Source organism: Phragmites australis, chromosome 22 (assembly GCF_958298935.1).
Source record: "Phragmites australis chromosome 22, lpPhrAust1.1, whole genome shotgun sequence".
Lineage (NCBI taxonomy): Eukaryota > Viridiplantae > Streptophyta > Magnoliopsida > Poales > Poaceae > Phragmites > Phragmites australis.
In genome coordinates this window covers 6,409,154-6,435,136 of record NC_084942.1, presented here as the reverse complement: position 1 = coordinate 6,435,136, position 25,983 = coordinate 6,409,154, and the positions used below count along the sequence as shown (strand labels likewise).

Genomic DNA, 25,983 nt, shown 5'->3' with positions numbered 1-25,983 from the left:
ATGATGATGAGTAAAATATCTTAAAAATCGTAAAGTAATTGGAAAGGTAAATTGTAAGGTAAATTACAGATAAAAACAGTAGAACTTCACCGCGCTACCTCCCTTTTCTCTTCCTCTCCTCTTCCTTTCTTTTTTTTTCAGATTAAAATCAACCTTTTTAAAAAAAAATAGCCTTTATATAGAGATAGAGAGGAGAGGAGGACAGGGGCAACCCCTAACCACCCCCTACCCGCCTTCTGAGAGGACGGTTAGAACGATAAGCGCTGGGTAAACTCCACCCGTCCTCAGAGGGTGGTAAAGAGTGACAGTGCCATCGTAGCATCCTTACCGCCCTCTAAAAAGACTGCAACCCTTTCTGACAGTAGACGCCTATTTCTACCAATATTGCCATCAAAAATCTATTTATTTAAATATTTAATAAAAAAATATTAAAAAAAAACTCCGTCTAACGAGCCAGCCAGCTACGTCCCGTATCTGCTGGGCCTCTTAAGACCCAACTGAATCAACACTTAGATCCGATTAACAGTCAGTTATAGCAACATACGGTACATATATCCACATGACATTCTCCATAACACCAAAACTTTGCAAATCAGTTGATATTCCTTACCCACGGCAACATGCTACAGTAAGATTGAACACTTCACAAGATTGTAAAAATACATGCATTTGCGAGCGTAGGGGCAGTTAGTAATAAGAACTTCTCTGCTATTTTCTTTCCTCATTCAGCGGCTTCAGCAGCTGCTATCTCTGAATCCAAGTGAGAGATGAACTGCTGGCTTACATGCTTGGCGACAGATATCATATCAAATATGACGCTTGGATCCAGCCCTGTACCTCCCCTCTTGGTTACCCCACATATGTGACCGTGCCGATTAACCGATACTGACACCGCAGAACTCATCTGGGATTCTTCCTCTGAGGTAGCATCAACAATGTATTGCCGACCCACCTGGCATAAGAAACAAGCACTTCATAAATCAGAAACAATGAAAATTTTAACATGGGAGCAAATCATAGTATTGAAGCTACTCAATAGTTTAAATCATAGTCTGCAGATCTTTTTTATGTTTTTTGCGAGAAATGGTCAGCAGATAGACTATAAGGGGAAAAAATGGAATGATGCTGATTGGCAAAAAGAAAAAGAAAAAGAAATGAACCGCTGACTGGCAATGAAAGACAACTTTCCAAGCCATCCTTCCTAAGAAGTTATTTTACTGTGAAGCTAGAACATTTCTAAACGATTTAATATGATCATCATGCAATCAATAAAGCATATGTCTAGTCAACGCCAAAGAATAAAGAGTTCACAGAAGAAACGCATTACCTTGGTTAGTGTAACAATAACAGGCACACTGGAGGTGTCGAATTGCAGAAATTCCTCATCACTTACATCAACCTCAGGTTCCTCATTAGATGCAGCACTAAGAGAAACATTAACTTTTGGAATACCTGTATCACTCAAAGCAACCTGCAGGTACACAGAATGTTAGCACCCTATAAATGTACAAATTGTACTGTCTTTATTGTGTCAACTAATGCACTGGCTATTAGGCAGTATAACAAAGCCACCAAGCATAACAAGTAAATATGACAGTAATGTAAGAATACAAGAAAGTGCTAAAAAAATAACGAGTAGAAATTGTCTCAGCAACAACTCAAGTTTGGCCAAACAGGTGCCAGAATCACCCTGATGCGTCCAAGCTCTACAAATTAACTCCAATTTATGCCTGGTTTATTTATTCCAATCATGCTTTGCAATTTTCATTAAGAAAAGCACTTTATTTCAAGTAGTATCATCTGAAAATATGCCAAGGAATGTCCCTTGACCAGGCTCTTATTAGACATAAAAGTGGCTTTGCTTCCAGAATAAATCTGTCAGTAAATTTTTGGGGAGTAGTAATTTAATCATTCTATACGACTCATGGGTATTGTTCAGCTATGTTAGCATAGATTAAAAAAAAAGAATATTATTGTATAAAAAAGTAAAACAAAAAAGGATAGGAGAAAAGGTAGTTAAATCTAAGGAAATATTTGTATTACACCCCTCAACTCTCCTGGAAAGTCTAACTTTCACCCTTAACTAGAACCAGACATTGAACCCCTCTAACTTTCAAAGCTGTAAGAGATCAGAGAACCTATGTAAGAATCTAGAAATAACAAAATGGGAATTAATAAATTATGGTCTGTTTTATTACGCAGTTTTTTAGGCTTAGTCGTGACTTGATCCATGTCAGCAAACAAATAACCCTGCATTCGAGTCAGGAGATCATTTGTCATAGTTGAGGGTGAAAGTTGGACTTTTTGGATAGCTGAGGCCATAAGATAGAGAGATGGTGCATGCAGGATGCAGGTTGATTCCCTGTGAAGGAAAATATCAGCTTAACAGCTGCACAGCATTCAATACGCCTGCTGGCTATCTGTTCATAGTTTGTCCTGCACACTATATATATTCGACCAGGTTCGCTAATCAATATGGCTGACAGTAATCTTACTACCAGGTGGTCCTATTTTCCTATTTCTATTCAAGAACTAAATCGACAAATGGAAAAATACTATAGCTCGGTCCACAATGGCAGGTTAACATCAGAATGTATAAAAACAGTTTTCCTTCATTTGATTTGAGACAGTCTTTTAAGTTTGTCAGTTGTGGGATGAAATTATTTGAACCCATGGATAACATTTTTTTATTATGTTAGATTACAATTTTGTTTAAGTTCCTGGGTTTTTTGCAATATGTATATAGCAGGTTGTAAAGAATACCAGTGCATATTTATATTCGTCATTTATGGAAAAAAAAAATATAATAGCATCGAATATTTTGGTTTAACCTAAACTGTGCATGGATACCCATCAAAATTCCTAAAGCGACCATTGCTGTTGCGAACTTGCGATTAACAAAACCCCTCAACTCCAAATCGCCATGCCACTCCTAAACTCGTATACAGTAGGGTGCTGGCTATCTCCTTTTCCTCTGGCGATGCTGACATGGGCCAAATATTAAGACATGATATATGCACGCAAGATACCAGGCTAGTTCATCTCAGTTCGCATATAGTAGGCTGCATAGAATCTCGGTCATGACCTAGGGCTGCGAGATGAGAACCACAAGCTGTGACAGGATTTCAAATTACTTATTGTTCTATCGGTGCCTTTGGAACAATCAGTTAAAAAAATTACCATCAAGAGAATGGTACTCATACTTGAAGTAGGGATATATTCTAACCAATATGGCTCGTTGGATTGGACAGGATAGGTGGTTTATGGTAATTAATGTGTAACATGGAAGGACCTTTATTTAATGACACAGAGAGAGTATAAAGAAAATTATGGCATTAGTTCCTTTTTTGAACATTCTAAGCTGGAATATTTCAATCTCTGATGCAATGATAATTGTCTATGAGGAAACTGATGCCGCTTTTCCACCAATACATTTGCTGAGGGGAAACTCTAGGCTCCATTAAAACAGTTGCAAGAAAAGATGTAATTGAAAACTGCAAGAAATAAGCAATACAAATAAAAAATCACCTTTATTGCAGCAGCTAGTGTGTCGAGCAAATTACCGTCTGAACTGACAACAAGTCCATCAATGTACAGATCCCAGCAGACCTTTCCCTCAACAACAATTAGGGATGACAGATCAATTGCAGCGCCTGAAATATGATTTGATGCATTGTAGTCAATTAAACGGCAAAAAAATACTGTTGGCAAGAAATTGAACTGAAAGAAAACTATATACAAGCAAATAGGCACATAACATAATGAGAATCAATTTCTTATTAAAGATTTATTGACTATATGAAAGAATATGACCCAAGAAACAGAGCTGCAATTGGTGAACACACTAATCTCTAAATAAAATCTTCCAATAACCTGGAAATTTAAACAACAGTCACAGCTGTTGCAGGTCAGCAGCTACAACGCACTTAAATCACCTTTATATGAAATGTAGGATGACTGGCAGAAACAATGGCGTGCATTTATTTTTTGTCTACATCCTCCACAGCACTTATACAACATGAAGTACTACACCTCCAATCAAATAGGCACGATAATGACAATAGATGGTGATGATATGTGATGCCGTTTTGGTTGCTGTATGTAAGTAAGTTTGCTTAAGACTGGTACCGTACATCCAAATTCCAAAGTACAATTCAGTGATTCACTGGCTAGCAAAAGCTTAACCTAATGAAGTTACGACTAATTAATTGTACTTTCAATTGTAACGACATGAATAATGGTGCCCTCCATGTTCAGATAGTAGTTATAACAGCTGACAGAGAAGAAACAATGAAGATATTAGGAGTATAAACCTAAAGGAGATACGTGTGCACTGAGACCATGTCAAAAGCTTCTTCAAACACAGGGATTATAGGGAGAGCAATACAGTTATATGTTACCTGCACCACTTTTACCACCTAGCAAGCATCTTTGCAGGGCAACAGATAGCTCAGCAGACAATTCTTCAGATCCCCTACCCTAGAAAAATCCAAATGATGCAAATAAGATAATCATACAAAAGTAAAAACTACAGAACTTTCAAACAGAATGAAGTCTGAAAAGGAAAAAAAGTTATACAAAATGCAGGGTTTCAATAATGGTAATGAAATATATATTACTTTCTAGCAACGTTTTTTTAGCAAATGCTATTCAATGTACAAATCAAATTACTGTTGTAAAGGCCACTAATAATGAAATATCAAATAGCTTTATATATTATTGTCGGAAAAATAATTTCAGATATGCTTCCTCAAATTAGTCCCAGTGACCTCTTTCCTATTCATAGTTAACAAGTTTGTTGTTTCTTCGTATTCAATTTCACAGCATTAGCATTCAATCATAAAATTTCAGCAAAGCCTACATGCATATCTACTTAAAAGATTTAGAATTTTTTTAATTAAACTCCCTAACTACATTGCCATAGATTGGACACATAAAAATAATAATTTAACAGACTATTGGTTATTTTCAGTTTGATCCAATCACGACAAATCACCAACCTCAAACATAGGCTCAGCAGTTGGACTACAGTCAACAAAAATGGAAACTTTTCCTTTGTCAGGGTGAAGAATACTTGGTTTCCCCAATTCAGCCTGCAGGTGACAATTCATTGTAAACAAAGAAAGTCAAATAAACTGACACGGCGAAATAGGTACAATATACTGTCTAACAAGTTCTTTGTTTTTTTTTTTTTGGGGGGGGGGGGGGTCAAGTGTAAGCACTATTAGTATTAACAGATAGACCAACATATTACATACTCTAGCATAATGTTTATTGTCATTTGGAAGTACTTTACAGACCGGTTCAACAAAACTAGCAATGTGATTTTGGGGTTCATAACTTCACAATACAAGATTAACTTAGAAGTATTAACTTCGCAGCACAGGTATCTAATGCTTAATAATAATCAATAATTGATAACCTTAATTTCTTAGGAAAATAATAGTTGTTTTGGTAGGAATTTTAAAGCAAAATTTCAGTAGAAGATTTCTTACAAAGGATTGAACTTATCATGCGAAAATATTTGCCCCTTTCTGGCAAAAAAGTGCAAGAACTCGTACCTTGACACTAGCGATGATTTCAGTGGCCCCCAATCTGACACGCGCCGAACCATTCGCCTATAACAACCAACAATCCAAACTAACACGAGTCCACAGAGCATTCCAAAAAGAAAAGAAAAAAGCATGCGAATGCTACTAAACGAGAAGAAACCCTGAAACCTGTGGGATGACTCCGGTCTCGACGGAGAGGGCCCGGAACTGCAGCCGCCTACGGCCATCGGTACGAATGTCCTGCGCAATGCCGCCGCGGATGAAATGCTTCTCCCCTTCCGAGAGCCCTACCATCGTCCTGGGCACAGCAAAATAGAAACAAACACAACGGGCCTCAGAGGCATCTCGTCGAACACCTTGAGCGCGGCTACCAACACAAAACGGAGCAGAGAAAGAAAAGCTGATGTGCTGCGAGTAGGAGATGCGACCGTCGGGTAGCAGAAAACTCGCCATATATGCATTTCGAAACACTTGTAAAGCTGACATCGAAACACTTGTGCACGACACAGTACAACTGCAGAATACCTCTGTTTTCTAGCCCTGGACGGCGATGAGAAGGCGCGGCGGAGTCCTCGCCGGCGCGTTGAACGGCGGGCACCTGGACGGCGGCCGGGCGAGGTGGCTCCTAGACGGCGAGCCGGCGCTGGACAGGCGAGGTGGCGGCGGCGGCTGTGACTCAAGCTTGAGCTTTGAGCGAGCCTGCCTTTACAAATGTAGCGAAAGTTTTGGGCTGGGCTGCCTGCATGTGGGCGGCCTGCCCAAAATGTTAATGAGCCAGCTCTCGTTTCTGCGAACTTTTTTATTTATTTTTTTTAATCAAAAAATTTCAAATATATATACACCCGACCGAGTCTAGATTTGTAATTTCTCAAAATAAATGTATATTTTTACAATATTTTGATTTAAAAATAAAAAATCCATTTCTGCTTGACTAAAAAGGCACAGCCGTTTTTTTCTTTCTTTTCTTTGTTGCTTACTTTTTTTCCTTGCAGGTTGCTGATTCATCGGGAATCTTTGCTCAGGTTACATTAACACTTTTGACAACTATATGTACACGGTAATACGGCAATATTTGTAACATTATAGTATGCGAGACGGTATGTTACTCCATGATGCTTTCTATTATTAGGTAACGCTAAACCTATTTTATTTGTATAGCAGGAACTCTAACACTCACCGAAGGAGATAAGCACCTAATATTCGAGCCCGACCGTGGGGGATTATGGCAGTGAAAGGACAATGATATCGTTTAGAAGAGGTAAATAGACGTTTTAACAAAATTTTGACTCCTTTTACTATTTGATCTAAACTTGCAACGAAAATAAATTAATGAATTTTTCACAATTAAAAAATCTAAATATATTAAGCTCAACTAGTGCACAATCACCATAAATACGTGTTAAAATTACAATCCTATGGTATGATAAAAATTATTTAAATCTAGTAAGATATATGACAAAACTCTAATCGAAAGCTCTAAAATTACTGTTCATCCGAAATGTGTCCGAAATTACTGTTGAAGTTCCGGGTTCAACTTCCGAGTTCGGATAGAGAAATAGCTCAAAACTGAAATTAAAGTACTCCTAATGAGTACTATCTCAAACCAAATGAAGTCGTGTGTTCCAAAAGATGATTTTAAGTAGATCAACGGAGAACCTACAATCAATTTCATACGAATAAGTAGATCGAGCAATATGCACAAATAGTGAACAAGAACTCAAGAATAAGGAAACAAAAAAGCAGACATGCAATTTGTTTTCCGAAGTTCAGACACCTCCCCTAGAGGTTCCTACGTCAACGTTGAGAGGCTCGGTCACACTTGAGCCAGATCTCTCTCAACCATTTTCCTCTCTAAGTTCGGTCACACTTGAGCTTGCCTTTTCACTCTTGATTTCTGCTCTTGCGGAGACAAAATTAAAGCCTTCACAAACTTCCCGCGATATACCACAACCTTAGATACTCACTGGCGATGCCTAGCCGCCTAGTAGCTCTAAGCTCCAAGAGTAGCAAACGCGACAACAAACTTCTTGCTGACGACTTGAGTGCTCAAGAATAGAGTTTAGCTCACTTACACTCAAGCTTCCAATCTCTCAAACTAACTCACTTTTCTTCTTAAATCTCACACTGAATCAGAGTTGGAAGGAGTTCTTTTGGCTTTAGAAAGTTTTCCTTTTGTACCCCCAAATAGCAAATGAAGAGAGGGGTGAGAGAGTATTTATACCTAACCCCTAAAAACTAGCCATTATGCAACTTTTAGCTTAACTCAGAACTTCCGGGTTTAACGCAGAACTTACGGGTTACTCGAGTTAGACCCACCCGAGACCCCTGTTCGGATCAAGTTGGAAACCTCTTAACTGACCATAGAATCCGGAACTTCCAAGTTTAATCTGAAACTTCCAGATTGAAACTTCAAACCAAAACCGAGAACCCTAACCCGGATTTCATCCGAAACTTCCGGCAATCCAGAACTTCCAAATTTAACTTGAAACTTCTGAGTTCAGCACAGCAGACACTCTGAAAAAGACAATAACTTTTGATCCCGATATCCGATTTAGACGATTTTAGACTCTACGGAAAGCTTATTTAGAGGGCTACACATCTCTACTGAATTCATGATCTCAAACACATTGAATAAAAACTAAGAACACTCTGAAACTCGATTTGAACACTTCCACACTTTCCACACCGGACTCCTAAAGTGAACTCTCACTTTGGGTTGGTTAAAAACTCTTGAGCACTGAGATACGATAATTAGTTTGGCATACCTATACTCAAATTCAAATGTAAAACTCATTTGAACCAAATTGAGCATTTGAATACCTTCAAGTATCACTTCCTTCTTTCAAACTTAGAGGGTTAACAACTTTTATATCATCTTCACTCCATCTCTTCTTGATTCTTCATGTGATTGATATGAATCATCCATAGCTTCTCATGACCTCGCACGGTATTGGCGCAATACCTTCACTAGCTATTCACCACCGTTTTGTTTCTTCGACGTCAAGCCATTTGCTTACCCTTCACCACCAGATGATCCACCACAGCCGAATCTTGCTTGCTCTTCATCGTCTTGCCATAGAAAACTATTTTGTATCCGACATCTCCAATAAATTCACTTTTATCATATATGGAGTCCAATCTTATTCTTTATTCTTAGCATATATGATTTTAATTCAACTTATGCCTTCTTATAGATCCTAACCCTAACTCACTCTCAAGCACAAAGCACATGGGTTAGTTCATAAAACTTAATTGACAACATTATACCTTAAGTTACTTGATCTACACAGGTAATTTAGCCTTCATACTTCAAACTTCTTCTTCTTCTTATGAGCATCACTAAGATCTCAATGATTTTGGTGTAATTTTTTGAACTCATGACACTTCTGAACTAATTCATGCTTCATCATTTATACATCTCCTAGAAAATAACCTAATAACAATTCTCAACATCATTATTATTCTATATGTATTGTCATTGACTTACCCGAGTATCACTTAGAATTCATTCATCTTGATGCATTTTTCTTCTCCATACATCACCTATAGAACAACCTACTAACAATTCTCAACATAATTGTTAGTCTATATCTATTGTCATTAATTACCAAAACCACATATAAAGGCTAGATGCACTTTCAGGCGGCGGCTGATCTGTGCACGCCCGACGGCGGCGCTAGCGACACGGTGCAAACGGTTACAATCGACCTGAGTGGCAGAGGAGGAAGGAAGGGAGAAGAGTAGACGGGAAGAAAAAGATGACAAGTGGGGCCGAAGCGCAAGAGAGATTAAAATAATATATGAGGTCGACGCCACATCATCTGTCACATAACACGCGAAAGCCACCTCTGAAACCATCCCCGAGGGTGATTTGAATGGTATTGAATACTTTGGACTGAGAGGGGGCGAATACTACCTGGTTTTATATTTAATGGGGTTTAGTATATGAACCTTAATACTAAATTAAGTAGACCCGTTCCTTCAAATATTACTGAGTACCGCACAAGACTTAGATGTTGGCTGAAACAAATGATCTAGTTGGGGTAAACAAGTGAAATCCCAAACATACCCAAATATTCATCCTCTGTATTTCTGGCATTGTTCTCTCTTTCCTCATGCTATTTAAAACCTTCCGTTGCTAGCACCCATGGCTCGAGATCCTGGCGGATGCTTCCAAACCCTAACATCAGTTTTGTCTCTTCTTTTGCTTCCAATGTGACAATTGTTCACTCAGTGTAAAAGGGTATTTGATTCTGCAAAGGTACTCCACTAACTTCAGTCAAAAATACTTAATATTTTGGATATAACACGATTTTTTATACATATTTTTATCACTATTTTAAACTAAAATATACTTATATAATTCAATAAATTTATAATATTTTAAAAGTATTTTAAAGACAAATACACACATCAAATTTTCTTATTTTGAATCTAAATATTTTAAAAATTATTGATAATCAAAATTTTAAAAGTTAACCGAACCTTATCTAAAATATTATATATTTGTGACCGGAGCTTAACTAGTATCGATTCGGGGCATAGATACCCAAAGCCTTAGATTTTAATTAGACTTTAATGTATCTATGTACTTGCTACTTACTTTACCCTCCTGGCTATATAAAGGCAAAAAAACAATCGCTCTCAGATAAGAATACACAAGAACTGGACAGGCAACCAACATCCCTGCCATGTTGCTTCAAAAAAGGATCATCGCTGTCATGTGGCACCGCACGGAGGGCTACTTGAGAGCACGCCACACACTATCGGTGCTGTTCATCTGGGCCAATCAAGTAATTATTGACCAACCCTAACTTGGACCTGAGAGGAAAAAAAATCGGCATCTTGCAAGAGAGAGAATCTTCCCTGCCGCGTACTTGGAATATCTGCTCTGTCTTGAAAAAAAATATATCCCCATCCAATCGTGAGGAATGTAACTCATTAGTTATGCACATATATCTAATCTCATATGTATATTTCTCTCATGTGATATTTATCTATTAATTAATTTTTTTATCAATTCATAATTTTTTTACATATTCTTATAGCACAAGTCCTAACACAAATAAAGAGTAGTGACAAACCATATGTGTGCATCCACATATGAAAATTTTCCTCCCATTCAATCCTGGTCTTTTGATTGGTCGGCTTTATGATTTGAGCCTGCCAATCAGCAATTCGCTGCTTATCAAAATTATTTTCTCGTAAAAGAAGAAGAATTCAATGGCGGTAGATGTGTTTACGTTGTTCGCTATGTTCTTTCTCCCTAAAGAAACTAAAGTCCTTGTCACAAATGTTCCAATTGCGACTGGATAGACTTCTACCATGCCACGTTGTCATATCTCGATTTGGCGCACTGAAACCTGGAATGATGCCATAAAAAAACTGTAATTAAATTATCCATTGCATAACTTTTGGTTGAAATACTAGGAAGGCTTCTTTTTTCTTTAAGAATATAGGTGTGTGTGTGTGTATATATATATATATATATGTGTGTGTGTGTGTATGTATGTATGTATGTATGTATGTATGTATGTATGTATGTATATGGGGGTAGTGTTATTCTACAACTAGGACATAATCCACCCAACCGGAACCTCTCCACTCCAATCCGACCAAACCTCACCCGATAAAACCCAACATGTGTACCCACCTCCAACCCCCGCCACGCGAGCCCGAGCGTCGCCCTCGGCCACCTCGGGCCTGACCGTCGCGCCGCGCCCCTGGCCACCAGCGCCCCAACTATCGCACCCCACCCCCGGCCGCCACAGCCTCAGCCCTCCTCTATCTGCATCAGCTACTGACAACTACTGACACTACTGAACAAACAACTGACAACTACTGACAACTACTGACCAAAACTACTGAAAAAACTACTAACAACTACTAACACTACTAACACACTACTGAATAATTTACTATGAATTGAAGCTACTGACACTATTGAATAGCGACAACTACAAACACTACTAAATAGTTTTTCAATGATTTGAACTACTGACATACTGAAAAACTACTGAACATTACTTAGTGGGAACTACTAAACAAAACTACTGACATACTGAAGCATCCGAATTGTAAAAATTACTAAAGATTTACTGAACGACAACTACTACTTAAACACTACCGAATACTACTGAGCAGGAACTACTGAATACTACTGAGCACTGCGGCACACGACAAGCGACAAGTGAGGACACGCCAGGTGGTGCAAGGTGTGCGCACTGGGCTAAAAGTGCATTTAGGCCCCTAAGTGGGTTTTGGTGATAATGATAAAATAATTAAAGAACTAATGAGTTTTATAAAGTATGAACATATGTAATTCAATCAAGTGAGATTTTGACACATGGTGATCCCCCAAAAAGGAAAAAGGAAAGCGCCACATGGATCGTATAATTTTAAATTCATTTATATTTTGAGATTGAGTTTAGGATGCCGTACTACTAAGGGGATACAAAATTTACTTGTTATCCCAGTGCGCGCTTATTATCATAGGTGCTATGTATTGCGCTTTTACAAACTGCTTATGATAGTTAATCCTATAAGACACTTGTCATGCCTGTAATATCATCATCCAGAACACATATCACCCTAGGATTAACTGTTGTTATCTATATTAATGACAGACGACGCCTTGATATCTAGCATGCTTACGATTGAATACATCTCCTCGAAGATGTCGCTTTTAAAACACATCTCCTTGGAAATAAGATTTACTGTTACCAATGATAAATCATATATCATAAATCCTTGATAGTTGTGAATTCCGTGGAAGTTGTGAAATCCTTGATGGCGTGTGGGATATGGTGGATGGTGTGTAAAATTAGGGGAAAACTAATTTGGCGAGGGCAGGTGGAGTGGTACTCTGGATGAGTATGCTCCTGAGGGTTTGAGAGTTGCCTCTGTGGTATTCATTACCAGAAGATACCTGCCATGTCCGCTTAAAGACCGAGTCATTTCGCCACCATCCTTAAGCAACCCCCGTGCAACCATGAGTCTTAAATGGGTATGACTTGACTTTTCTTCACTGGATTGGGTTGGACATCATACTAGGAGGCTGGGAGCAGCGAGAGGCCAAGTATCCATCTGCCCCTCTGTTCAAATATTTCGAGATATGGCATAGCCAATCTAGTATTCGGTTCAAGGACTCTTGGACTTGGGGTGTATTGTAGAAAAGCCTAGCAGGAAAGGTGTTTAAAACGTCTCGGTATGATTCACTCCTCCACCTGCAACGGATGGAGGCAAAGAATATCGCATGGGTAAAGCTGTACAACCTCTGCAGAGTGTAAAACTATTTGAATAGCCGTGTCCACGGTCATAGACTTGCGATGGCAAAACCTTTTTGACTAAATTCTGAGTGTGTGTCTTGAGGAGTGAGTGTGTGGACTAAATATCCATGTGATGAAGTTGCTGGCTCAATCTGTCAGAATCTGTGTGATAATAGAGGTACACAAGATGTGACAAAAGTGACTACGGAGTATGGTGTAGCCCCTCCAAGGATCGAAAAACCCCCAGATATAGCTCGTTACCTAGTTTTAAACTATTTAAAATATTTTGAAGTCAATCATAGTTGATACAATTAGATGACTGCATAAACTGCTTTACGTTTAAATCTAAACTGTAAAAGCCTTATCCTTGAATAACCCCATTTATGCATCTGTCAACACCTTGAAGTAGTATAGGGCTTGTTGAGTACCTTTCGTACTCACTTTTACTATCATTCAGGTAAGGAAGCCGATGCCGACTTCACCGAAGGTGAAACCGATGATGAAGAATAATCTTATAAGTTGCGTTCGTACCCTAGTTGCTTGTGGCTTGTGCTTTTGCTTTTCGCTGTGTTTTGTTGGCTCTCGGTCAAGTTTGTAATATACAATATGGTTTGTAAACCTTTTATACTCGAAACCATAATATTTATGTACGAAGTTTGACTATGATACTACTACTGTTATGTTGTACGTATCAGCTACTTGATATAAGAACTGATACAGGAGATACATGAGATCCCAGGTTTGGGGTCTTACACTTATGTTGTAAAGATGTGCAAATGGAGTGTCCGTATTTTTTAGGATAGTCCGCACTTTTGCGAAGTTTGGGTTAACTAAGGGTGTGCGGAAGGTCTGTATTTTTGCGGAGTCTCCGCATTCTGACAGTTGTAACGACTAGTTTTTGGGAGTTAGATATAAATACTCATCATTTCTTCCTTTGGCTGACTGCTGCTTTACTCGAAAAGGTGAACAACTTTAGAGCCAAAAGCACTCTCTCCCACCTTGCTTTAGATTGAGATTTGCAAAGTTTTGAGAGTTGGATTGGGGGAGAGATCTAGTGCTAGAGAGAAAACTACAATATTTGAGCACTCGTTTTCTTCATCAAATCTGTGATTTCGTGTTTGTTACTCTTGCTGGTTCGTCCACCTAGACGGCTAGACGTTGCCCGTCGAGCTCCCAATCTTGTGGTGAGCCCCGGGACACTTGTTTTACCCCTACGAATTGAATAAGTAACCCTAACTTTTATCTTTGTAATCGATTGGGTGAGGAAATGGTTAGAAGAGACCCGGCTCTTTGTGAGTTCCTCAACGGGGACATAGGCACTTTTTTTAAGAGTGGTCGAACTTCGGTGAGTAAAGCATTATGTCTCACTTGTCAATCTCTTATGATTTGTTACATAATCTTGTATCCGTTGATTCTTAGGGCTTCGACCTGATTTATCTCTTTGTAAGGTTTGAGCTGCAGGTATATGAAGAAAAATGTTGGAACACATCCTCTGGTGCTTGGTAACTCTTGGACTTGATTCACGTTGTTGTTGCATAGGTACATTTTCGAGTTCTCCTAGAAATATTCGGAGTATCCGTATATTTCTGCGGAACCTCCGCATATTTGCGGAGAGTCCGCAAAAATCTACGGAGAATCTGTATTTTGCTGATCCATTGCGTTTTAGTTTGTAAAATTCTCAGGTTCCGCCTATTCACTCCCCTCTAGGCGATATCAGATTCTTTTCATGGGCGGATAGCGCACTGCTGGTGCGGGCATGTGCTCCCAAGGCCCGCGCAAGCTGGGCGCAACCACGTGCGTGGGGGGGGGGGGACACACGGATCGCGCGAGCACGCTTGCTACGGCTAGCGCAGTCTGGAGCGCAACTAGGCGAACACGCGTTTGGCGCAGCTGGGTGGGCTGGGCTGAGCCGGAATGTAGAATAGTATTCTACACCCAAATATATAATAGCATATATATATATATGTATGTATATACACATATACACATATATACTTACGGATTTTTTCTAAGAATTCAAGAGCTTTCATTTTTTATCGTAGACGCAAGGATTGCGGAAGTTTGTATAAATTCATAACTTTGTAACTTGGGATGTGCTTTCCCATGAAACGCATACGCATGTGCATTGCAAACAAATGAGATTCAAAGAATCTAACACGGATGCCAAGGAACAAATTAAGGTACGTAGAAAATCAATAATATTACGAATGAAACTCAACACATACACATGAATGAACTCTTTGCAGTTCAATAATGAACCATGCCATATCATTATTCATGCATTTGGCGGCCATTGCCTACATATATCTACATGCATAGTCCAATCACAGAAAGCAAATAGGATGCCGTGCATTTGTGAACTAATTATCTAAAAGAAGAAAGCGACTCCCTACAATCCCCAACTGCTAACATACACACACTGTATATGTGACAAATACATTCTCTTCAATGAATGATTAGTCCATTATGTAGCCATCAACTTTGAAAGCATTTTTTAAAAGAAGAAAAAAAAGGACATTTTTTAGTTGATTAGTCCAATTAGTTAAGCTCAACTGAAACATCATTTTATCACAAACCCAAACCAACAAGATTACAAGAATATGTACATCGATACATCCATCCATTTGCAAGCTACAAATGAAACCACAAGACTTGCAAAGTAAGCACAAGGAAGCAAACAAGTAAGCTAGGAAGCCAACAGGTCCTCCATGGCCGGCAGCAAGGCCACCTACCCGCTCCTCCTCCTACTGGCCACCGTCGCCGTGGTCGCCGCGGAGTCGTCGGTGGGCGGCAACGGCACGTCGTCGCCGACAGCGTACGAGATGCTGGAGCGGTACGACTTACCGCGGGGCATCCTGCCGGAGGGCGTGGAGGGGTACGTGCTCCGCCCGGACGGCACCTTCGAGGTGTACTTCCCGCGTGCCTGCGAGTTTCTGCTGTCGCACAAGTGGCTGGTCCGCTACGACGCGCGCGTCTCCGGCTCCGCCGCGGCGGGCTCGCTGACGGCGCTGGAGGGGATATCGGTGAAGGTGCTGTTCCTGTGGCTCTCCGTCGGCGAGGTCGACCGCGCCGGGGACCGGCTCAGCTTCTACATCGGCCCCGTCGCGACGTCGTTCCCGCTCGGCGACTTCGCCGAGAGCCCGCGCTGCCGCGGCTACGACCGCGCCGGCGTCGCGGCAGCGTCGTCGTGATGACGAGCTTCTTGCTGGTGATTGCTAGTAATCAGTAGGTGTGTTTCTTTGATGCTTTAGCTGGCTATACATGTGCATCGAGTACAAGCTGGTGATTAGATATTGCTGTTACGGGAAATTTGAGTAAATTATTTGGTAATCTCCTTGTCCTTGGTGCAGCTTCATCTTTTGAGCAATGATCTATGCGCGCCTTTTCTTGATTTCTGATCGTGTGATCAGTTAGCTACTGAGTAGTAGTTTGCAGTAATAGTATAGCTGTCTCTGGATTCTGATTGTTACTAAAAGACGGCCTCACCTATCTACTCCGGCGACCGACGGCGGAGGCCGACGATGAGCAAAGGTGGTGCTTGCCCTCATCGTCCCCCTCCACGTCCTATCCAACGCCTCAAAGCTCGAAGATAGAACACCATGGCGCGACGGCGGTAATCCAGTGCATACGTCGCCGACGTCAACGGCGGCGCCCTGTACCCGGTGGCCACTGAATAGTCTCCTAAAACAATATCCACGTCACCTTGAGCAGGATTGATGTACACCTTTGTGTGAAAGTAGTAGAATGTGTGCTGAATTAGACCCTCTTCTTTTATTTTGCGAGGTTTGTTTCTTGTCATGGATAACCTCCGGCGAAACAAATAATAATAATTTCCATGAATTTCTTCTGTCACAAAGATTCCCATGGAGGAGAGTAGTTGATGACTAGCCAAATCATACACATTTGTTTAGATAGCTCATGGTTTGTATAGAGAATATAAGGTTAGTTTAGATAATATGCATATTGTTAAAATAGGCTTCCTTTTAGCAATAAGATAGGATAGGGATTCAGCGCAGAAACAGAAGCAGTAGGTAGTATCTCCAACCAATTCACATCAACTACCATGTTTTCTTATCACAATTCACAGAAACAGAAGCAGTAGCTGTTACCGTATTTTCTTATCACAATTCACATCCCTGCGGAAGTTGCAGTTACATTTCCTGCTGAAAAGGGTCTCCATCTAAAACCACTGCATGCAAACCGAATCAGGCATTGAAGTCACGGTGACTTCAATCCCCCGCGAGCCGTTCAATCCCACATAGATGGATAAGATTTTGGAGCTACAGTGAAATCGCAACAGTAGATCTACAACTGTGTGAGCAGTACTCGGCTGCAAAATATTGTAGCCCTCTCATGTATTACTGTACACCTCTAACTTCACCCTTGCAAGCCACCAAAGAAAATTGTTTACAATGCCAAACGAGATCATTTATCATCACACAATCAAACGAACTAACCCGATACGGGACAAAATATGAACCCATCCACTAGAATTAAAAAAAAGTTTATCCATAAACAACAAACTCTACCGTGGTAAAACAATACCCCGAACAGCAGTCACAAAATAAAAACGTTCATCTTCGTAAAGAAAAGAGAGAGTATACGTTGCCTGACTTGGTTGTTGGAAACATAAATGAAATTTCTTGATATTTTGCCTATAGAAAACCCACCCACCTAATGGGTCTTCGGAGACTGTTATTCCAGCACGTGTGAAACCATGTGTCGTAGGAGAAAATACTGTTATCACATGTAGCATTGCAGTACTCACAACTTCAAACTGACACAAGTTACACTATGCCCAGAAAAAGGCAACCAAGTTTCATGCGAAAGGCTGGCAGGCCTGATGTGATGTACACAATGGCAAACTAATTGTGGGGGAAACAATAAGTGTCCTACTATCGTGCAACAAAGAAACACACCAAGATATAGACTACAAGAAAACAGATTGCAGCATTGTTTCGATTACACTGCAAATATAGAAGATTAGACTAAAACATGCATCTATTATTCATAGCCGTACAATGGACCTACAAACTGATCTAAACTTGCACCAACAATTAATAGCATGTTATCTGACTCTGCTCTTGGTATACTGCTTTTAGCCACTCTTTCAAGGCTTTGCATGTAAGGGCGCCACAGACTCTGCAAGAAAATGATTCACATAACATATCGGCTGATCTTGAACACCAGGAGTGGCCAGAGAACTACCCAGAACCAGAAAACTCCAAATATTTGATGTCGATACAATCAGTCTATCTGACAATTGGAATTTAAAACAATCAGGCCAATTCTATCACATCATATTACGACGACCCATAAAGTTCCAAAAACGGTTTCATAAAAAATTTAGGTACAGAACACTAAGGTATCCAAAGTCCTTGAGGCAATGATCGAGACCATGAGAATGAAGAAGTACAGAATTTGGATAAGGATGAAGTATTATACAGAAAAGGTAAGTAACAACATACAATTTCTTTTACTCCAATGATTTGAGCAGCCGGAATAAACCAGCTGCTTCCCTTATCCGTGAAAATTCAATACAGAATGCTTGTACCTCAATGAAAAGATCTTTAACTGCACGCAAAGAAACATGCACCAATTATCTGACTTGTCCCCTCGAAAAAAAAGGGGGAAAACTTGTGGCACAGCATTTAAACAAATTACAAGTATGCAATCAAACAAGAAAGGAAACAAATAGCTTTGCAAAATACAAATTGCAGCCAACCAGCAATCGACAGTCCATATATTGCTTCTTTCACTATGTGAAATCAAAAGCATATTTCATTCAAACACTTATTATTTTATGAATAACAATGCCTAAATGTAACTCTATTATCACGAAACTATATAATCAGTTTTACATTCATGGCTATTGTCACACGGCACCTCTGGACCCAAGAAACCCATATTGTTCAGAATTTCAGACCATTTGCAATATATCCACAATAAGGGAGCAACAAAAATCAAATCAAGTAAACCACTTAAGAAAAAGGCTAAAGAAGTATTAAAGTCGCATACGCATAGGTTTCCAAATCCGTGTAGACAGCTTGGGGTGTTCTAACCATGTACAGATCAACAAGTATCTTAAAGAACATTTGCATTTTCGAAATGCTGCTGGCAATGACAGGCTAGATCAGTCAAGTAGCCTACATAAGTGTGCGCACAAAAAATAGCACACAGGTGGTAAAGTACAAAAGTCAAGGTGTGCAATCAAATATGTACTGGAAGCAGAAAGCAGGGGTACAAAATCGTGATCTTCAACAGTCAATATTTTGGATCATGAGGTCAGAAATTGAAATATTTTAGCAACAGTATGCAGGCACAAAAAAATGTTTTTGTTAAGCACACAAGTGAATAACAATATACTCACCGTTTATAATCTTGTTTCGAATGAGAGACTGCAGGAAAACACAAACTAGTCTCACCAGTCTGTTTTGCATGTACTTATCCTGCACACAAAAAGGATCATTTCTGATAAAAATTCACCAAGCAACATGATGAGAAGTCCCAAATTAGCCGATAAGGAAAACGCAGAACGCAGTAATTAAATAAGCGAAACATAATATTTATAAAAAAGCTCAACCACAGGGAGAAGGCATCCCCTAGCTTTGTCTTAAGAGAGGGGAGTACCGAACCCTTTAGGAGGTACTCACACGACCTGCAAGCACCTGGGTTCGAGCTTCGGTGGGCAGTCTCTCAACTAAAGGCTCTACCAACCGAGCTATAATGTAAGCATAATGTTTATAAAAGCACCAGGAATTCTTTTGCAACAATGTAAAACATGTAACAGCGCAGCAATCACACATACATCACTAACAAGAGCTGCCCAGCTAACTATAAATGCATTACATTGTTCACAGAATAGTAGCAGTAACTCACTTATTCCCACGGGCATTGTAATCTAAACCTAATTGAACAAAAACACATAAAGTAGAGGTCTCGCATTCCCATGGGAAATGCAGTGAAGGTTAAGTTGCCTCCACTGGAACATCACAAAGTATTAAAATTCGAATTATTCAACCATCAACTTGAATTAAGATGTAATGTAAGCCAAAATGCTGGTCAATGCTCCTCTGTCATCAATTTCAATTTGGATGAATCAAAAGAACAACAAACCTTAATGTTTTGACATGAATGGATACAATTTGATATGTACTCATGGACAAAAACTTTTGGGAGATCGACAGCAGTAGTAAGCCTGTTTACAACTTCCATAGAATGCAGGCTCATTTCCATATGCACAAGAACATCAAAGTAACTACCAAGAAGAAACAAAAGGATCAGTAATCAAATAAAGGCAAGAAGTAGGCTGCCAATCATGATTAACAGAACATATAACAAAGAAAAGAGACATACCCAGAAATGTCAGGAGAGTGTATTAGCTTCGAAAGAACCTCAACAGCAATGAGTGGATTATGTTCAACAAGGTCCTGAAACCATGCATAAATTCTGACTTCTGAGACCAAAGACATGAAATATGTGAGAAACTCGACATTTGTAAATAGTATACGTACTGGAAGCTTCTGTGGAGTCATCCCGCAGTGATAAACTAATTTAGGATCCTTTGCCAATTCTATTATGACTTGCTGTGAGAAGCTGTGAACGAATTAGGCTTGTACGGTAGGAAAATATCTTATGCACAAATGAATATGTGAGAAAAGAAGGTGCCAAAAGCCTAGGTGCCATAAATTTATCCAGCACTGAAGCTAAAGAAATTATAGATTTCACAAGGAAGAAAGATAGGGAAAAAAATGGCATCTAATATACTAGATATGGTGCATATCAATTTACTGAAACACTCATTGTTATCTAGCAGAAATATTAGAATGTAGCAGTGAACCTCCTGTTGGGCAGGTGCAAGTGGACCTTTTAAGGCTCTTGCAATCAAATCTCGGATAGCAGCCCCTCGACTCGTGTCAGCACACATGCTATAATCCCATAATAGCTCGTGGTTATTGTCAGGGTTCAGCCATTGTAGCTGTATGTTCAGCACAACTGAAGTTACATTTAGAAACAAAACTGGTATGAAAATGCAACATTTGACTTGAGTATTTTACCTCCCCGTCAAGTACAGGAAGTCTTGGGGGTGTGGGCCGAATCCACTGAGGACCCAACCTTCCCATCGATTTTTCTTGGAGTAAACCAGCAAGAGCGGAATCTCTATCATCAGAAGCAGATTTTTGTTTGCTTCCAGGTGATGATATCGCAGACCTTGTAAGATTACAAAAAACAATAAGGAAAGGAGAAGAAGAAATAGGACAAATGAACTCCAAGCAACTACACAGTAACTCCAGGAGCGGGAGGGGAGGGGGCAGCTAAGCCCACATACTCTGATGAATTCGCACAACTTGTAGGTACATCTGGATCCGGTATGGCACATCTAACAGTAGCAGCTCTGAAACTACTAATCTGGGGCTGAGCCTGTACACTATTACTGCAGTATTGCTTCTCAAGTTGTTCCTGTGTCAATAAGACCTATACAAACAGATGAATCCCGAGTTAAGAGGCTGTATAAGAAAAACTGTATGAATATTGCATTCAATCAGTTCCATTACTTAATCAAAATTTAGCAGCCTTTTACTAATTAAACAGCCTACCTGAGATGCCGAAACAGACCCATTGATGTAATCTACAGCTGACTGTTTCAGGACCTGAGAAACAAAGACCACTGCCACATAAATATGAAACTTATGAAATTTGACAGAAGGGATACACAATCACCCTCCATCAGCAGATGTATGTCAGCATAGGAAATGATAATATAATGCCTACGAAATCTCCATCATGCGCCCCACCAAATTTTGCATTACTCAAGTTTATAAAGTCACAGAAATAGTAAAGACCTCGTTATTGTTTCCACTGGCTGAAGTCAACAAAAGTTGGGCAAATGCCCGTTCTGATTTCTCTGACGTTTCATCACCAGCTGCCTGTGGATAATCAAATCAAAACACATAAAACTAAGACTTCAGGCATGAAGTCCAATGTCCAAAAGATGCAGGAATAAATGGATCTCAGGAAGTATTGAATCGTGTTGTTCATCCTGTGTTGCGATCATGTGCCAAGAATAAGAACATCCATTGACTGATAGAACCATCGAGGCAAAGATCATTGCCATAGAAACTAGCGAAACAAGTTGCAATGCACAGCTTTCCAAAATGGCGCCAAGTGATGAAAGAAAGTACTCAATTATGTTTCTGTGCCGCAATAAAGAAAAGTTTAGCATATCTCAGTTGAAAGTGGCATAGAGGCAAGGATGCAGCTGCTGTAAAAAGTAATCAATCAAGCTGCAAACAATAGCTGTTCAGCAGGGTGCCAACAGATGAAAAGTAGTTGAGGAATATCTGATTGATACGATTAGAAACCTACACAAAATGTGTACACTAGGGAACCCTTATTCTTCAGTCTTTAAAACATAGTAGCACTGCTACAGAATTGCCGTACAGACAATATTGACTGAGCCGATTTATTTAAAGTGGTTAGATCTTATTAAAGCACGGGTTACATCTACTATTCACAGGCCAATAAGAGCTTGTTTCACAGCCCTTCAAGGTCCAGCTGACTGGATTTAGCTAAAGCTAGCAAACCAAATGAGACCCTGTGTAACTGAAAACTTTAACTTCCTTAGTTTACAATAACAGCATATTCCAGTGATAGAGACCAGCGTTAACATAAAATCCACATCTGTCATGTGGACTCTAGTTTGTCAAATGGGCAGCAGAAATTGCAAGGATACAGTTGTATTTGTGCTAGAATCTAAAGGAAGACCTTGACCGAATGGGAGCTGAAGATCTTGTCGATGAGAAACGGTGTACAATACAAAGCAGCATTTTTCAAGAAAGAGTTCTCCATCAGAATAACTTCAACCAAACTTAAACCTCTGATCCACATAACTATCTCCCAAAAGGAGAAAAACATCACATGCTAACTTCATTACTGGATCAGAAACTATAGCGAATACTGGTAGTCCAGCGATGTATTTTGGTACTAGTGACGTAGATGTGCGAATTGAGACAAAGTAAATTATCAATAATCCATGCTCTATAAATCATTAAGCATATGAAAATATATGGAAAATTTCACACATTTTGATGTTTAAGTATGCTAAATCAAAAAAAGAGGGATTCTTCTATGATTATCCAAATCACAAAAATTGAAAAAAGGTTTAGAGCTTACATTTAACAACATAGGAACATATGGATTTGCTAGCTGCGAGGAATAGCTCTGATGAAGAATTGCAAATGCAATTAAACGACCAGTAGGATGGAGCATCTTCTTGTCCTAGTCAAAGGACAGCATTATCAATGTCTAAGCATCAGTCCTGTAAAAAGCAAATCTATAGCTAGAATCTCAAAGAAGAAGCAGAGAGCCCCCCCCCCCCCCCAGGAAAGACTCGTAGATAAAGGTAGATGAATAATATATCCCTAAACATTTGCAACTGCAAGGTGCAAATAGGATAATAGGATGTTATTAAGGGGAATGCCTTAAAAAAGGCCAAGTACAATTGTCACAGCATATTTGGATCAGAAGTCTCGAGGCCATTGTTTCCTAACAGACAGCGTACCAGACATGGGGCCGTTGTCAATACATGAAAGTTTCTGCAGCACATCCCAAAACTTGCAGCACCGTAGCAACCCACTAAAGCTGCTGTAGCATGCACCACATGGTGGCACAACAATACAACTCTTATTGCAACATTCTACCATTTCACCCCCAAATAATTTTGTCACTACAATCAGCGCAGTACAGTTAGGGGAAATTTGGCATTGTTTTAAAGAAAATAATTGTTGCTCTCAAAACTAGTGAGTTTTGAACGGGTGAGAACAATAAAGTAACAATCCTGGATTTTCCCCCCGGGGGGGTGGGGGGGTGGGGGCTAAAGAACTGAAGAAGACTCATGCATCGCCTAAATAGGAGATGAAGTTGTTTAATGTAATGTTTCTTCAACGGTGTAAGGTCTTTTCACATCATACAATTGAAGATTTTCATGTCACATGAACCATTAGCAACACGTTCAATAGGGTGACCCATTTCATCAATAAGAAAGAGAAGTAGCTATGTGAAGTTAGCAGTGTAAGCTGATTTGATCCATACGGATCTAACTAAGAGCTAGCAATGTTCATCGTGCTACACGTACAAATAGTTGAGACCAAGTTCTGAATGAGTTTTGATCTGATGGCATCCCACAAATGACAGACTATGCAAACAGATCAGACAAAGAAGAATCAGTATTGGTGTTCGCCTGAGTTAACCATGAAGCCCAACCCTAAACCTCAGTGATTCAAGATCATCGAAGAGACTAAGCGGCTCAGCAACGAATTCAAGATCGAGTATGGAATCTGTATAAAATTTTAACAAGTACAAATCCATACAGAAACACAAAGAAACTTGAAGCCATACACAAAGAAACCTGATGAAGCTAACAACACGAAGCCATACAGAAACACAAAGAAACTTGAAGCCATACACAAAGAAACCTGGTGAAGCTAACAACACGAAGGCATACAGAAACACAAAGAAACTTGAAGCCCCTATCTAGAAAAAACCAAAGCAATGCCCCTAAATCTACAATATCCCCGGGACCCCATTCCAGATCAATGAATTCAAAATTCAGAAGGCATCCCCAACAAAACCAACGGACGACGAGCCAATGGCCACCAAAACCCACATATGTGAGCTCGATCAAACAATCCGCCAGTCCAAACCCCAATCAGCAAGCCAAATCGCAAGAATGCAGCAGCACAAGTCATCACGATTCACGACTGGACCCTGGACTAAAGCAACCTCCCAGCCACAGGGACAAGCCAAAACCCACCGAATCTAACTACCCAACACAAACCCTAACCCACCCAACCCAAAACACTCCCCGATCCGTTTCCCGCCGCTGAGGTCCCCGCCCAATCTGAAGAGACGAACCAAGCAAGCAAGCTCGCGAGCCCTCGCGGCGCGAAGGGCTGCAGGAGGTTTGGGAGGGGAGGGGGCGAGCGCGGCTTGCCTCGAGTAGGAAGCACAGCGTGGCGCCGACGCGGAGGCGGCGCTCGCGGGGGAACCGCGCGAGGAAGTCGGCGACGACGTCGGCGAGCGGGCGGGCCGCGGCGGCGAGCAGCGAGAGGAGGTCGGCCCGCTCCTCGGGCCGCAGCGTGAGGACGGGGGCGCACGACGACATGGCCAGCGTCGTCGTGGTGGGGGTCGCGGCGGGGGCAGTGGCCGTCGCCGAGCGAGACGGCGGCGAGATTTTCTTTTTCTTGGTGATTTTGGCTTCGGGTTTTGCCCTTCTCGCGAGGGAATCGGGGGGTCAGTGGGAGGGAGTAGGCGACTCGGGATGTGGATCGGACGGGAGTGGTTTGGCGCATTTCCTTTTCCGATGGTTCTGGACCTGCGGCTCGGTTCGGTTGGGCTATGGATGCAAGTTATATTAATTTTTTATTGGATCGATTCAAAATTTTAAAAAATAAAGTAAAGTTTTACTCTGTCTTAATTAAATTAAGAAAAAAATAAACTAAGAAGGGATATAGAATTACCCATTAGTTATTCACTTATATTCTTAATTGGTCTTGGTCTCGTCTATTTGGTTGCTTCGAGTCACCCATAAGATCATCTACAACTATATTCTTTTTATTTCGTTCCCTTTTCGATTTCTCACTACGTTCTCATTTCATTTATTTTCTCTCATTTCAACGGCTTCTCTTTAAAGGAATTTGTGAAGAGAAAGCAGAGAGAATCCCATCCTGAAGAGAATGACCTTGGGAATCCGTGGAAAAAAATCGTTGAAACGCTGAAGGAAAAGAAAATTCCTTTATGAAGAGATTCTGGATCATGATAGAGATCAGTTGGAGATGATCTAATGAGTTGCAATAAGTACTTGATTCATGAATCATAAAATTCAACATAATGATTGGTGCAAACTTCTTAAATTGGTAGATATGCAGATAGAACTGATTTCCTTTTGGGTTAAAGACTAGACTAGTAGGGAAGAGTCGAGTGTCATGACTTAGACCTGTACTATGTATTTGTCTCTATAAGATACCCGGTATGAGGTGTTTTACAAAACTGCAAGGTTAGGCATGGCCTTCTTTTCTTGAAACAAAATGTTGTATGCGTATTCAAGGACCATTCTCACGAATCTAATCTAAACGTTTGGTTCTTAATCGAACGAGCAGTAAAAG

General features: G+C 40.2%; 3 protein-coding genes across 5 annotated transcripts; 1 reads left to right on the top strand and 2 right to left on the bottom strand.

The window, feature by feature from the left end:
• Window positions 1-552: 552 nt before the first annotated feature.
• LOC133904257 (uncharacterized) lies at window positions 553-6,279 on the bottom strand. The gene is made up of 8 exons (XM_062345715.1): window positions 6,078-6,279; window positions 5,721-5,850; window positions 5,562-5,618; window positions 5,001-5,093; window positions 4,401-4,479; window positions 3,529-3,653; window positions 1,328-1,471; window positions 553-952 (listed from the first exon to the last, which is right to left on the bottom strand). Exons 2-8 carry the CDS (start codon window positions 5,844-5,846, stop codon window positions 722-724), a joined length of 855 nt encoding a protein of 284 aa, XP_062201699.1. The 5' UTR covers window positions 5,847-5,850; window positions 6,078-6,279; the 3' UTR covers window positions 553-721.
• A 9,098-nt stretch (window positions 6,280-15,377) lies between these two features.
• On the top strand, window positions 15,378-16,156 carry LOC133905146 (uncharacterized). The gene has a single exon (XM_062346863.1). It carries the CDS (start codon window positions 15,529-15,531, stop codon window positions 16,009-16,011), a length of 483 nt encoding a protein of 160 aa, XP_062202847.1. The 5' UTR covers window positions 15,378-15,528; the 3' UTR covers window positions 16,012-16,156.
• A 1,481-nt stretch (window positions 16,157-17,637) lies between these two features.
• Window positions 17,638-25,191, bottom strand: LOC133905144 (uncharacterized). 3 transcript variants are annotated; one of them, XM_062346860.1, is made up of 13 exons: window positions 24,813-25,191; window positions 22,994-23,098; window positions 21,664-21,747; window positions 21,418-21,471; window positions 21,150-21,295; window positions 20,878-21,031; window positions 20,661-20,798; window positions 20,335-20,406; window positions 20,177-20,250; window positions 19,937-20,078; window positions 19,191-19,269; window positions 18,289-18,394; window positions 17,638-18,076 (listed from the first exon to the last, which is right to left on the bottom strand). In XM_062346860.1, the coding sequence occupies exons 1-12, from the start codon at window positions 24,981-24,983 to the stop codon at window positions 18,297-18,299; spliced, it is 1,317 nt and encodes a 438-aa protein (XP_062202844.1). In that variant the 5' UTR covers window positions 24,984-25,191; the 3' UTR covers window positions 17,638-18,076; window positions 18,289-18,296. The 3 variants fall into 3 exon arrangements, with proteins under 3 accessions (XP_062202844.1, XP_062202845.1, XP_062202846.1); XM_062346861.1 differs by having other exon boundaries at window positions 17,638-17,962; XM_062346862.1 differs by lacking the exon at window positions 18,289-18,394 and having other exon boundaries at window positions 17,638-17,962.
• Between the last annotated feature and the right edge of the window lie 792 nt (window positions 25,192-25,983).

Bases quoted from the DNA above. Each gene is read 5' to 3' on its own strand.
- LOC133905144 (XM_062346860.1), bottom strand. From the start codon at position 24,983: ATGTCGTCGTGCGCCCCCGTCCTCACGCTGCGGCCCGAGGAGCGGGCC. The intron at 23,099-24,812 runs GCAAGCCGCGCT...TCCTTTGACTAG, and splicing joins CGCTGTGCTTCCTACTCGAG to GACAAGAAGATGCTCCATCC. The intron at 20,251-20,334 runs GTACGTATACTA...GCATGGTTTCAG, and splicing joins TGACTCCACAGAAGCTTCCA to GACCTTGTTGAACATAATCC.
- LOC133904257 (XM_062345715.1), bottom strand. From the start codon at position 5,846: ATGGTAGGGCTCTCGGAAGGGGAGAAGCATTTCATCCGCGGCGGCATT. The intron at 5,094-5,561 runs GTACGAGTTCTT...TGTCACCTGCAG, and splicing joins AAATCATCGCTAGTGTCAAG to GCTGAATTGGGGAAACCAAG. The intron at 953-1,327 runs GTAATGCGTTTC...TTCTTATGCCAG, and splicing joins TTATTGTTACACTAACCAAG to GTGGGTCGGCAATACATTGT.
- LOC133905146 (XM_062346863.1), top strand. From the start codon at position 15,529: ATGGCCGGCAGCAAGGCCACCTACCCGCTCCTCCTCCTACTGGCCACC.